The sequence below is a fragment of the Eurytemora carolleeae genome, unplaced genomic scaffold, assembly GCF_000591075.1.
Source record: "Eurytemora carolleeae unplaced genomic scaffold, Eaff_2.0 scaffold140, whole genome shotgun sequence".
NCBI classification, from domain to species: Eukaryota; Metazoa; Arthropoda; class Copepoda; order Calanoida; family Temoridae; genus Eurytemora; species Eurytemora carolleeae.
The window spans coordinates 130,327-145,312 of record NW_019396224.1 but is presented as its reverse complement, the minus strand read 5'-3'; the positions used below and the strand labels follow the sequence as shown (position 1 = coordinate 145,312).

General features: G+C 31.1%; 1 protein-coding gene across 1 annotated transcript in view; it reads right to left on the bottom strand.

Moving 5' to 3' along the window:
* Positions 1–14,986, bottom strand: part of LOC111698646 (calcitonin gene-related peptide type 1 receptor) — a 25,737-nt gene extending 10,751 nt beyond the window's left edge. The window contains exons 1-16 of the mRNA XM_023469031.1: positions 14,880–14,986; positions 13,598–13,672; positions 13,190–13,250; positions 12,976–13,044; positions 11,921–11,994; positions 11,655–11,731; positions 10,120–10,197; positions 9,959–9,998; positions 8,579–8,659; positions 8,053–8,118; positions 7,190–7,273; positions 6,394–6,451; positions 5,975–6,045; positions 3,313–3,398; positions 3,152–3,237; positions 2,602–2,681 (exon numbers count right to left, since the gene is read on the bottom strand). Of these exons, the coding sequence (XP_023324799.1) occupies positions 2,602–2,681; positions 3,152–3,237; positions 3,313–3,398; positions 5,975–6,045; positions 6,394–6,451; positions 7,190–7,273; positions 8,053–8,118; positions 8,579–8,659; positions 9,959–9,998; positions 10,120–10,197; positions 11,655–11,731; positions 11,921–11,994; positions 12,976–13,044; positions 13,190–13,250; positions 13,598–13,672; positions 14,880–14,986 (1,193 nt within the window). The remainder of the gene's footprint in view (positions 1–2,601; positions 2,682–3,151; positions 3,238–3,312; positions 3,399–5,974; positions 6,046–6,393; positions 6,452–7,189; positions 7,274–8,052; positions 8,119–8,578; positions 8,660–9,958; positions 9,999–10,119; positions 10,198–11,654; positions 11,732–11,920; positions 11,995–12,975; positions 13,045–13,189; positions 13,251–13,597; positions 13,673–14,879) is intronic.

Sequence of the window (14,986 nt, the reverse complement as noted above, 5' to 3'; positions counted from 1 at the left end):
TTACAGAAATTCTTTTCACTTTCTGATTTTGTAGCATTTGGGTTGTCAGTTACTGGAATTGTAGTTTTGAAGTCATCTTGTGCAATAATTCCCATCTCCATTTTAAAATTGAATAATGACCTTGTGTTTGTGTTTTCATTGCACACTATAGTTAAGTCAAGAACAGAGACAGAGACAGAGATGAAAACCAATGCCCCAGCTACAATTGCACCAGATGATGAATGACGTATGTTGTGGAAAAGAACTGGATTGGTGACAAGTAAAAGTCTCCCACAGGATAGAGTGCAAAGTGTGGCAGTTGCTGCCAAGATGTAAAGTCTGATTGAAAGGACAGCAGTTGTTAAAATGGGATATATCATAACAATCTCACTGAGGTGGATACTCCAGAAGCAGGCTACAAATGACATTAGAAGGCTTCTGATGGTTAGAGCTGCTAGCAACAGGATCAGCAGAGCCAAGATCCTGTTCAGAATATTTTTCTGCGCCGGGGGTCTAGAGTTTAAGTACCTAAATAGAAGAACAGAAGCTGACATCGTTACTGTGAACCCCAGACAGTTGATGATGAAGGTGTAGATGTTTGGCATGTCAGGGACTAACATTATAAGTCCAGTATAAACAAGCAAACACACAACTTTAATCAAAGTGTGTTTGGACATGGGCATATCCACGATGCCCCCCACCTCTGGATAAACCAGACTGAGCAGAGGGAGGCCCAAGGGTAATTTAAAGAGAGTAAATTCATGTTTGCTCTCTGAATTGACGTTGGTTCTACATGACGTTGGTTCTGTAGAACCAACGTCAATTCAAATCAATTCCCAAAAATTCAGGGATCATATATTGAGTTTATCACTATATTGTGTCAAGTATAATGTAACATTGGTTCTTATTTCCTGTTTTTACTTTAGAATATTTTTTCTATTTCCAAATATATTATCCCCTTAATCTATAAGGATGATTTTTTCCTTATTTAATAGAAACCTTGCTCCCTAATCAGGACTACAATAATCGTTATTTCATGAGAAAATATATTATGATTAGGGCTGGGTATTTATATATAGTTGAGATTTCCAAATATTTTAGATTTTTTTAGATTAATACTTGCTTGCAACATGTTTTCACAGCTGGCGCTGGATTTTCGAACAATTTTGTTTAAACACAAGAATTCTAAAAAATAATTTAGTTTAAAACACAAGAATTCTAAAAAAATAATTTAGTTTAAACACATGAATCCTAAATAATAATTTACTTTAAACACAAGAATCCTAAATAATAATTTAGTTTAAACACAAGAATCCTAAAAAATAATTTAGTTTAAAACACAAGAATTCTAAAAAAATAATTTAGTTTAAACACGTGAATCCTAAATCATAATTTAATTTAAACACAAGCATCCTAAATAATAATTTAGTTTAAACACAAGAATCCTAAATAATAATTTAAATAATAATTTAGTTTAAATACAAGAATCCTAAATAATAATTTAGTTTAAACAGAAGAATCCTAAATATTAATTTAGTTTAAATACAAGAATCCTAAATAATAATTTAGTTTAAATACAAGAATACTAAATAATAATCTATTTTAAATACAAGAATCCTAAATAATAATTTAGTTTAAATACAAGATACTAAATAATAATTTAGTTTAAACACAAGAATCCTAAATAATAATTTAGTTTAAACACAAGAATCCTAAATAATAATTTTGGTTAAGCACTTAAAATTGTTTTATTAACTGGCCCGATGTCTGGGGAGGGGGAGAGAATAAGGAGAAGGGAAAGGGGAAGAAAAAAGAAAAGGAAAAAGGGAAGGAAAAGATGAAGGGAAAGGGAAAAAAGGGGAAGTTTAAGGATAAGGAAAAGGGGAAGAAAAGGAGAAAGGAAAAGGGGAAGAGAAGGGGAAAGGAAAGGGGTAAGGAGTAGGGGGAAGAAAAATGAGGAAAGAAATGGGGAAGGAAGGGATGAAGAAAAAGGAGGGGTATTTATTGATAATGGAGAAAAACGTTAGAGTTATATTAACCCCTGTTACCTGGTGATATTGAAGAAAAACATTCGAGTCATATATACACCCCTGTTACCTGGTGATATTGAAGGAAAACATTAGAGTTATATACACCCTTGTTACCTGGTGATATTAAAGAAAAACATTAGAGTTGTATATACACCCCTGTTACCTGGTGATATTGAAGGAAAACATTAGAGTTATATACACCCCTGTTACCTGGTGATATTGAAGGAAAACATTAGAGTTATATACACCCTTGTTACCTGGTGATATTAAAGAAAAACATTAGAGTTGTATATACACCCCTGTTACCTGGTGATATTGAAGGAAAACATTAGAGTTATATACACCCCTGTTACCTGGTGATATTGAAGAAAAACGTTAGAGTTGTATACACCCCTGTTAGCTGGTGATATTGAAGAAAAACATTAGAGTTATATATACACCCCTGTTACCTGGTGATATTGAAGGAAAACATTAGAGTTGTATATACACCCCTGTTACCTGGTGATATTGAAGGAAAACATTAGAGTTATATACACCCTTGTTACCTGGTGATATTGAAGAAAAACATTAGATTTATATACACCCCTGTTACCTGGTGATATTGAAGAAAAAAAATAGATTACTGAGAATTACAATCAAGCCAGGAATGTTTATCACCCATTCAAACCAAATCTAAAAATTTAAATAATGATAAAACATATTAAATAGATTCATGTCTTTTAGGGTTAAATTTTCTTTCAGATTCAAGCTATTTATTTCATATCTTTATTAATATCACATTTTGTGAAAATTGCATTTTTTAAAGTGAAATTTAGATAACCAGAAAATACTAATGACTCTTAATGGGTAGGCTTGAAATTACTTTAATAGCTCAATTAAAGTAAGCTGGATCTGTACAACAATTCTTATCATGATTACAAAGGTTAAATTGTCAAATTGTCAAATAACCAAGTCCTTTATTAAATATATGTTTTTGAGCACCAAAATGCGCATGGAAAATAAAAAAACCTGGCAAAAGATTTTTACTCCATTTTACTTCTACTTTCATTGGAGGATGGATAGGCCCAGTAGTATAAACCTTCCTTCCTACTTACATTGAAGGATGGATAGGTCGAGCAGTATAAACCTTCCTTCCTACTTACATTGGAGGATGGATAGGCCCAGCAGTATAAACCTTCCTCCCTACTTCTCAGTATACTGTACACAACTGTAGGAAATGCAGGAACAACTAAATTTTTAAATTTATCTGTAAAGAAAAAATTAGATTTATTTTGTAAAAAATTTGTTTTGTTCATTAGTTTACCCCATCCAACGAAATGTAGAAAGCTGAATGCTACTTTATCCTCAAAGGTGTTCTGTAAAAGTCTGTTAAGGTAATAACCTTCATTCCTAAATTTAAAAAAATTGTATTATAGGTTTAACCATTTTTATATCTTTCTGTAATAAAAGTCTTTGCTCAATACATATTTATTTATATAAATAGGTGTTAAGCATTTTCCTAAAGGCGCTTTCCGAAAGGCGACTTCCCAAATGACAATTTCACAAGTGACAACTTCAGTATACATCTAGCACAACTGGCTCTGGCTTGGCGCTTCTAAGAGTACTCAGAGATACAGGGTGAGAGAGAGAAAATGACTAGAAAAACTTTAGCTAGCCACCCCTGCACATAAATGGAAAAAAATAAACGGAACAACAAGAAACATTGAAGGCCTGCATTAATCTTTAACGCTGTATTAACATGGAGAATTGAGTTTTGTTACCTAGCTGGATCCAGATTTTGCTTCTGACAGCTTTAAATAAGTATCTTAACTCGTCGGAACGACATTAATTCTTTTGATTGAATCTGGTTCTATGTGTAAGCGTCAAGGAGCTCAGCACAGTCAGGTTCTTATACAACTCTCTCCAGTTTCCAGTGAAATAACATGGTAGCACACCCTACTTGGGAAAAAAAGAAAATAACAGTGCAAAGTTAAGGAGGGGTTTCTCTGTGGTTCTCTTCCCCCTCACTATTGCCAGAAACAAGAAAATAATAATGCAGAAAAGGAGGGGTTTCTCTACACTACGCTTGATGTAGACGAGGCTGTATTCTGAAGCACTGTGTCCAAGATGAACTTACAAGAACCAAAATTCTTTTGTCGAAAATATCCACTCCTTTCCTAACCTTTCTTATCCTATTTGTCATTATTAAGGCGGAATTCTGACAATTAACATCCACAGAATTTTCAAACCCCACGTGCAGTGAACTTTTTTTTCTTCAACCTGTAAGCTTATTGAACGATGAATCTGAACCTGAACCTTCAATCAGTTGAGTCAGCATTCCTGGAAAAATGAAAACTGCAAATCAGCTAAAAACAACACACAAGTCAAATAAAATATTCCCTGCTCTTTTAAAAACTTTGTAAAAAATTTTTAATTTAAAAATAAATTGTAAAAAAATGGCAACTTCCCAAATTTGCAATTTCCCTAGCGGCAACCATAGATAAATAAATAAACATAGATAGCATATGTACGCAAAATCACCAAGAATTGTACAGTCCACGAAATCATACTTCTAGGGGTCAAAGTGTACTTCAATGATGAGCAGGGTGGTTTGGTGTTTTAATGGATTTCATAATAGGGTGTAAAATAACTCCGGGAATGAAACTATTTGAACAACAATATTTCACTGAGCAATAAATCATATTGAAGAGAACTGAAGAAGGACATGAGAAGGACTAAACTAACTTAAATTTCTCTCTACAGAACTCATGTACACCGAGCGGGGGAAGGCAGGCGGCCATGAGCCACCACTATTTCCCCTTCCGAGCCACATATTACCTTTTTTCTCTTCCGGCAGCCATGAGCCACCACTATTTCCCCTTCCGTACCACCACATTTGACCCTTCCGGGCAAAACTACTTTTTTAAATGGTATATTTAGGGCCTTTAAAGTGTGATTTTAAAAAATCCAGCCGCGTCACGCAATAAATATATATTTAGATCTCAATATTTTAGTGTTAATATGTAATAAGGATGATTTCTCTTAATGTAAACTGTAAAACTTTTTTTTTTGCAAATCTAAATTCTGATTTTCACAAAAAATGGCGTATTTTTAAAAGCAATATGAATATTAAAAATGACGCACCATAAAATAAACGTCAGTTTTGAAGGGTTGTGTGAAAATGTGCAATGTGTTAAGAAAAAAACCACGTTTTTTTACAAAATCTGTAACGCCTGAGCAATGACAGTAAATATCGTGATTTTTATAATATTTTCTTATTCTTCAGACTAACCTGAACAAATTGTCTCAGCTCCCTTAATACGAAAATTGACTTAGTTTACCTGCTAAAATCTAAATTAAACTACCTCCTTTTTTACAATTTCAAACAACTTCTTTAAATGTCGTCTTCTTAATGTGATGGCTATTTAAGATAAAGAGACTGGTTGATGAGGTTGAGAGATGCAGCTGGGATAGACTTGTGAAGTTGCCACTTGGGAAATTGCACAGTTTGGAAGTTGCCACTTCTGAAAATACCCGTGGGAACTTAGCACTTGGAAAATACCCTTGGGAAGTTGCCGTTTGGGGAAATGACTTTGGAAAAGTACCTAACATCTATAAATATATTTTATAGCTGGTCAAATTGGATGAAGTTTTTGAGGGAATCCATGAGAACCCCAACAAAGTACCCGGCGTTGGCAACCAAGTTAAAAAAATAGAACTTTGTTTCATAATTTTTTTAGTGTTTTTAAAATTGGGGCAACACTGGGTTCTTCAGCTAGTATTCAATATATGAGCATGGTGCTAGGCTATATTTATTCGAGGATTTTTTTCACTAAATTTTGTGATGTTTGGTTAACTAAAATTCAAGAGAAGGGAAAAAACTCCAGGTTAATGTCCATTTTTTCAAACTCTTAAAAATTCATCCCCCCCCCTCCACCCCCCAGGAGGGGAGGATAAATCTTTAAAGTATATACCCTGCTACTTACCAAATCCAAGCATAGTTTGATAATCTTAAGTATTTAGTGAGAACTGTCAAAATATTACAAGCCCAAGTATTCTAAAAAATACATTTCTATTAAGATTTTTTTTCTTTTCAAGAACAAAGCAAATACATCATTTCTAATTATTTCTAATGAAAAGTAATTGAGTCCTGTTCACAAACTCAAATTTCTAATCACTATATCTTAACAATGTTATGGTGTAAACTTAGATAATTTGATCTGACAGAATTCATAGTTTGAAATATCCACAAAACCGGGATACAAAGATGTAGGTTAAAAAGGCTCAATTGTGGCGAATACTCAATTCCTTTAAGCATATTAGCGTAGACAATGGGGAAGTGTTGCTTATACTTTTAGGTCAAACTTTGTTTTGAAATAAAAAAAAAATAAAAGAAATATTAAACCTGTATAACTGGATCCTCTGAAAAGTCTGGATCAAGCGATGGCAGAAAATAAATAAGTCTAAATGCAAAAAATATACAAACATAAAATTAAACATGAGTTAAAAAATTCCTGTAGGCCTTATTCACAATAAAATACCCTTAGTATGATTAAAATATTTGAAACTATCCTTGTTTTTTAATCTGAAAAGTGATGGTTTTAAATTGAGAGACTTTTGGATTTGAATAACAGAGACAATGACTAAAACATGTTTTAAGATATTAATATCTTTCTAAGTATATTTAAAAACAGAATACTAAATCCTCTGTTTGAAAATTACATGACAATGTGTTATAAACCGAAATGCTATTCATGTAAAACTAATTAGATATGTTTTAATATGCTTTGATATTTGTTGTGTACATGTCAGAAAATTACTTTAAACTCTAGTTATTCGAATAAATGTATAAACTATTTTGCATAAGATAAAATCGCACCCTGATCTCTAATTTTTATCCTTAAATCTATTGAAATGTGTTGTTATCATTATTAAAATTAGGTGGAAAAAATAATCAAAACAGCCAAGAGCTATTTTCCAACTAATTGCTTTATGCTTGTACTGTTAATATATAATTAACAATTTGTATTTGTAAACTCGTTCTGTACACAGATACATGTATTTTAGCAATAAACTTTATCTATCTATCTATCCATCTACTCGGTTTTCAGATAAAGGTGTAATGGGTATTGATGTAAATCAGGCATGTAATATGAAAAACGTAAACAGTATCTTTTAAAAAATAGGAAATCCTGAATTACCTGAAAATGATTGTTGAGAGAATGAAGAGAAGAAGACTGAGAAACAAGTATTTATGCAGCTTTATTCGAGAAACATTGAACTTACTAAAACAGTGTTGAAGATATAAACCTTTGCAATTCTCTGATACAGTAAATAAGATTGAACATTGAAAAACTACAGTGAATCCCAGATATATGAATACATAGCAAGAGTTTTTTATAATGTCATATTACATATTTAAGATCAAATGCCGCGGAAAAATGAGTTTAATATTAATATATCAATTGCATTCATATTTCAGGGCTATGTATTAAACTCATTTTTCCGCGGCATTTGATCTTAAATATGTAATACGACATTAAAAAAACTCTTGCTATATATTCATATATCTGGGATTCACTGTATATAATCTGTTGTTTATCTGTTCAATTGAAAAATTATAAAATCTGTTGTTTATCTGTTCAACTGAAAAATTATAAAATCTGTTGTTTATCTGTTCAAGTGAAAAATTATATAAGCTGGTGTTTATCTGTTTAATTGAAAAATTATAAAAACTGTTATTTATCTGTTCAATTGAAGAAATTATATAAGCTGTTGTTTATCTGCTTAATTTAAAAATCTTAAAATCTGTTGTTTATCTGTTTAATTGAAAAATCATATAACATGATAATATGTTGTTTATCTGAGTCCGAATTTAATAAATTTGAGCCGCGTCTCAAATCCGCCAAAAACCGGTTCCACTAGAGCGCCGGCTTAAATTTTGAAACATTAAAGTTTAAATGGAACTAACCATATTTGAGTCGCGTCTTAAATTTAAGCTGCGGCTCAAATTCTTTAAGTTCGGCCTCTGTTCAATTGAAAAGTTATAAAATTTATTATTTACCTATTCAGTTGAAAAATAATGATTGCTGGTATTAGGAGGCAGACAGAAAGAAAGTAAAAGAACAATCTAAAGATATTTTCTTAAATTACATACAGTGAGAACCAGAAAACCAACTTTCATCCAAACATTTTCATTGTTTTTTTTGTGCCGTTTACATACTTGACCCCTGGCACAAAAATCTATAATTTTCTAATTCTAAAAGATATGTTTAAAAAGAGATTTTCTGGATTAAAAAAAATAAAAGGACTTTTCCCTAAAGCTTTCAAGTAATGCATTTTAAGCAGGCATTTTCATTCGTTCATCATGCACAAAACTTGAAATTTTATTGATTTTTTAGTTAAAATTTATTAAAATTTTAGTTAAAATTTTGTTGAAATTTTAGTTAAAATTAAATTTTCTAAAGAGTCAATATTGTTATTTTTAATCGGGTCTGGTCTAATCAGTCCAGCCGTTTTGAAAGTTTATTGGATACAAAACAAAAAACAAAAAAAAGGTTTAAAAAATACAGATTAGTAAAATGATTTACCTTGTATATTCCCACTTTATGATATCTTTAGTTTTGGAACAGGTTTGGTAATTAGTCCACTCGTACGAATAGTTTCCACGTCTGGTTTAGTTTTAAAGAGAATGTAGTTTTAAACCAGTCCACGTCGTAAATATCAATACATTGAAGACGAATTTCGACTCAAAATTTGGATTTTTTCCAAGCTTTAAACAGCATGAATACACATAAACATGGACACAAAGAGCTTTTCTTTGTTAACTTGTAAACTATTAATTTGAAAAGGTTTGTTAAAAATGAAAATTTAAATAGAAATTTTGCATTCATTGTATTGATATAAACACCGACCACTGTATAATGTGACCCTTCATGTATAGATTGGCATGTCCGGTTAACAACGGTTTTTGTTAAACCATTATCTGATCAATTAAGTGGCTTATTAGCTTGGATATTGCTTAATTATAAAAATTTAGTTCATTGTTTCTGCAACATAAATCCGAAAATCACATTTACGGAGATACCACAATTGAAAGGCATTGAGTCTTTGTAACAAACTCTGATTTTCTAATACCTATATTTTTTCCACCTGACGGTGTAAACCTTTGATATTCAAACTTATATTTTTTCATCTAACAGAATTTATAGTTTGAAATATCTAAGGTCTACGGCATTGGATTACAAAGATATAGAGATTAGAAAATCATAGTTTGTGACAAAGACTCAATTCCTTTACCAATTTTCAACGACAAGCACTGATATCTGATTTAATGTTGATCAGACAACGCTTTTAATGGTACTGTTTGATTCAGACATGCTAATCTATAAGAGAGGGGTTACCTGATACACTTTAATTTTGTTAGTTTACATGTTTAAATTACGAAATTTTGACACTTAGAATTTTTTATATTTGCATTGCAACCCTGAAATTCTAATATGGAGACTTTCTTTTTTTTCTGGGGCACACACTAGTGTATAGTGTTCAATTTACAATACATACATACAAAATGGCATAATCTTATATGATAGCTTTTCTGTGAAAGTAAAGATACAATACAAAATAGAAATAATTGGATGTTTTAAAACAATTATGATTCATGTTTTTTTTTTATGAATTTCATTTTTAACTTAAAGTTTTCCATTATATTTTTTTTCTCTCAAAATAAATATACTGATGTATTTATATATATATATATATACATATACAGGGTGTCACATATCATATTAGATTGTTAATGGGTCTAAACTACGTTTTTCGGGACTTGTAAGAAATTTAAGAAGAATAAATCATAAATTCTCTAGCAGAAAAGGTTAGGTTTTTCGAGTTCTATGTTGTTTATTTTGGCGTTAAAGCTTGGAGATAATCAAATATGATATGGGACGCTCTGTATATACCCCTTCATATACCTGAACCAACCCTCCTCTGTACAAAATCTCTCAGCTTGTCCTAATAATAAACAGTTTAAGAAGTCTGTACTTCTATATTTATTCAGTCTAAGATCACAGATCAAGGATGTTTAAATTGTTTATGTTAAAAGAAAGATAATTATAAACATTTCTTCACTTACTGTCACAAGAGAAAGTCCCCTGACGTCCGTGTGTAAAAAAATAGATATACTTGGGACAGCTTCCATAGGATAACATACCTTGATTATAAAACATAAAAATAGATATACTTGGGACAGCTTCCATAGGATAACATACCTTGATTATAAAACATAAAAATAGATATACTTGGGACAGCTTCCATAGGATAACATACCTTGATTATAAAACATTAAAATAGATATAAATGGGACAGCTTCCATATGATAACATACCTTGATTTTAAAACATAAAAATAGAGATATTTCGGACAGTTTTCATAGGATAACATGCCCAGCTCTGGATGTTTTAACACTGGCTGAAGTGGAATTAAAAAAAATATAAAAAATATTCGATTAAAAAAATAGATTTATTAAAAGAAATTGATTTTTGAAACAAAAATAAGCAGAAAGCTTTATTATATAGATACAATTTTAATATTTAGGACAGTTTCCATAGGATAACATGCCTGGATTAAAAAAAATAAAATTTTATATTTGGGACAGTTTTCATAGGACAACATGTCATGCATTATAAAAAATATATATTTAGGACTAGCTGAAGTGTAATTTTGAAAAAATCAAATATAAAAAAAATTTGATTAGAAAAAAAAATTGTTGAAAGAAAAAAAATTCGATTTTTAAGACTATTTTACCCCGAGGGTACCCATTAGTTTACTCAACAAAGTTATAAATGAGCGAAGAGCTTTATTATATTGATAGATTTTAAATATCTAGGACAGTTTCCATGCCTGCATTTAAAAACATAATATATATATATTTGGAACAACTAGAAGAGAGCAATCGGAAACAGGGTAGTTATCCAAAGTTGTGTGATAAGCAATAGTCAATTAATGAATTAAACAACATTTAAAGAGTTAAATTAAAGTCAAGATATTTAAAAAAAAAACATTTCAAGTATGCTTTTAATATTAAATGGTTGGCGGTATCTTACATCAAGAATTATATAGACCAGGAACCGCCATATCTGATGCGTCAAATCTGTGTACTGCAGTGGGAGGAGATCAAAACAAAGAATTCAGGGGCAACGCATCATTTTTGAGGGAAAAGGGCCCAAGGGGTGGAATGAGAATATATTGCTATTGTGTTTTTCATGTTAACCAGAAAGCCAAAAATCATATTTATTCGCTCTAACTTGATATATTAACTTGTTTTTTGTTGGACTGTAATATCACGTCAAAGCTTTAGTCCTCTCTCTTCAACTTCTGTTGGGGCACTGGGTTTGTTTACATTCCTCCCACAGTGTACAATACATAATATGCGTATATCTGAGTTAGGCGTTCCTGTATATAGTTCCTTGTCTTACATTTATTTAAACATTAAATGATATTTAAAAGATGTTTTACAGCTCTTTTGTAAATAAGCACAAATTTTAACAGAAAAATTATTAATTGGATAATTAACAATGAAATCAATAAATTAAAAAAGTCCTTTACTGGAAATATACTTTGCATATCAAATCTTAATTCGAAGGAAAATTTCCAAAAAAAAATTTCTACCTGTTTCTCCTGGTTCACTCCAGCACTGCCATCCATCCCAAGTAGAGGGGCAGATATCAGTACTCCTTGTACTCTCACTAATATTAATAATATACTGTACTTTACTATAATGTACTGTACTGAGATATATTGAACTATGCTATAGTATAACCGTGCTGTACTATAAACAACTGAACTGAAATGTTATGTACTGTGGTTAACTCTACTTTGATGCACTATACTGCAGCGCACTGTACTGCAACTGTACAATTCTTAACGTACTGCACCTGGATATAGTTTGTAAACAACATATTTCTGCAGCTGAACAACAATCCTCTAACAATCGACCATCATCTGGATCCTGCAAAACAAAAATAATTTTAAATTCATGAAAAAATTTAGAAAAAAAATTGATTTTTGTTTTGGATATAGATAGATCCTGGAGGTTGTAAAATTAACAAATTGCTTCCCTTTTGGCAAATTCTTACTTTAATTCGCCAGCAGGTTTTTTCTTTTTTGTTTGTTTCTTATAAAATCGGAACCACATATTCAAGGAGTCAAACATTATATTAACAGAGCTTAAAACTTTAGAATGAGATATCCTTAATCCTGATTGCTTAATCTGAGTATCCAATGTACACACTTTTGATTTTATTCTTAATCCTCTTTTTTGGATATCCCTACTGAATAAAAGTTACGTTTGATAACAATTACAGATACAATGCTATATCGATTGGACTAATATCCGATTGAATTAAAGTCAGCTGTTCACAAGTCTGCTTTCAGAGCATTTGAGCAAATATCAATTTAATCATGTTAATATGAACCTTTTAAAAAATATATTTTTCACATTTTAGGACTATCATCATTTTAAATGAGTCTTAACAAACATTAATCCAAAACTTGCATTAATTTAATCAATGTTTAGTTCAATTGATATGACACAATTAACACCAGAAAAAACCGGTTTTTCAAAGTTAAAGAGTACATCTTAACATGATTCACTGATTGGTTGAATTTTATACTTCTTTCTTGGATATCGAATGCGTATTAAAGTAATCTCGGGTTTAGTAAAACCAGGAGTAAAAGCATTAATCTTGATATCCATCATTCTAAAGTTTTCAGCACTGAACGTATAGAAACCGCTAGGTATAGCAACAGCCAACAATGCGTACTTGGCGGAAGAATATTTTTTATATAATTTAGATAAAATGTTTGACTCTATTTTTAAAGCACGTAATGATGTTCTGATAGAGCTAGAATTTTAACAGTTTTCAGCGCGCGTGATGAACAGTCAAGCTGAAGGTTAAGGTGAATTAAATAAAAATAAAAATAAACTAACCTCTAAATATTTCTCAACATACAAAATAATTTCTATTTTCTCTGTTTTCGTAAGATTTCCCAAATATGCCTGAACAAAAGGTTTAAAAATAACATCTGTGCATCAAGTTAATGCAATCATTTTTTCACTAGAGAAATGCCGCTGTAAGGAATTTATAATTTGCAATGGTTTAAAATTGCTTCTTACTTATAAAAAAAATAGGATAAAATTTTACCTGATGAAAATATTGCGTAAATTCTTCTTTTGTCTCCTTTGACATTACAGACGCGTTGGACCTTCACAATAAGGAGAAATTAAATATCCTAAAAGTTGAATCCCAAGAATTTAAAATTTGATGTAACTCTCTCATCAAACTGGGCCTTCTCGATTCATAGAAAACCCTTTATCTGATAGATAATGTGAAAGATTTCTTCATTTTCTAGCGTTAAAAGTGTTAATCTCTGACAATTTTATCCATTATTTTTCTGATGTATGAAAGTCACTCTTTTAGAGAAACCACGATTTAAAACTGATGATTTTTAAAGAACTGATCAGAATAAGTGTTAAAGATTTGAGGATCGTACATCCCATCCCATTTCATAATTACTTAGTCGCTTGAAACTACGACCTTAGTTTTTTTTACCTGAATAACTTATCTGGAATAAAATGAAGACATTTCTTGCATGTTTCCACACTAAACTTGTCCACTGTCAGGTATCTAAATATTATCATGTTTCCACCCCAAACTTGTCCACTGTCAGGTATCTAAATATCATTATGTTCCCACCCTTAACTTGTCCACTGTCAGGTATCTTAATATTATCCTGTTTCCACCCTAAATTTGTCCACTGTCAGGTATCTAAATATTATTATGTTTCCACCCTAAATTTGTTTACTGTCAGGTATCTAAATATTATCATGTTTCTACCCTAAACTTGTCCACTGTCAGGTGTCTAAATATTATCATGTTTCCACCCTAAAATTGTCCACTGTCAGGTATCTTAATATTATTATGTTTCCACCCTAAACTTGTCCCTTGTCAGGTATCTAAATATTATCATGTTTCCACACTAAACTTTTCCACTGTCGGGTATCTAAATATTTGCATGTTTTCACCCTAAACTTTTCCACTGTCAGGTATCTAAATATTTTTATGTTTCCGCCCTAAACTTGTCCACTGTCGGGTATCTAAATATTTTTATGTTTCCGCCCTAAATATGTCCACTGTCAGGTATCTAAATATTATTATGTTTCCACCCTAAACTTGTCCACTGTCAGGTTATATAAATATATTATGTTTCCACCCTATACTTGTCCACTGTCAGGTATCTAAATATTATCATGTTTCCACCCTAAACTTGTCCACTGTCAGGTATCTAAATATTATTATGTTTCCACCCTAAACTTGTCCACTGTCAGGTATCTAAATATTATCATGTTTCCAGCCTAAACTTGTCCACTGTCAGGTATCTAAATATTTTTATGTTATCGCCCTAAACTTGTCCACTGTCAGGTTATATAAATTTTATCATGTTTCCACCCTAAACTTGTCCACTGTCTGGTATCTAAATATTATCATTTTTCCACACTAAACTTGTCCAGTGTCAGGTTATATAAATATATTATGTTTCCACACTAAACTTGTCCAATGTCAGGTTATATAAATATATTATGTTTCCGCCCTAAACTTGTCCAATGTCAGGTTATATAAATATATTATGTTTCCACACTAAACTTGTCCAGTGTCAGGTTATATAAATATATTATGTTTCCACACTAAACTTGTCCACTGTCAGGTTATATAAATATATTATGTTTCAACCCTAAACTTGTCCAATGTCAGGTTATATAAATATATTATGTTTCCGCCCTAAACTTGTCCAATGTCAGGTTATATAAATATATTATGTTTCCGCCCTACTTACTCTTGTTGAAATCTACAAAACTGTTCAGCTAAGGAACTATTCACAAACATAACTATTATTATCATCACTAGGTGGCAGGATATACCATCATTGAATCCTTGACCCAT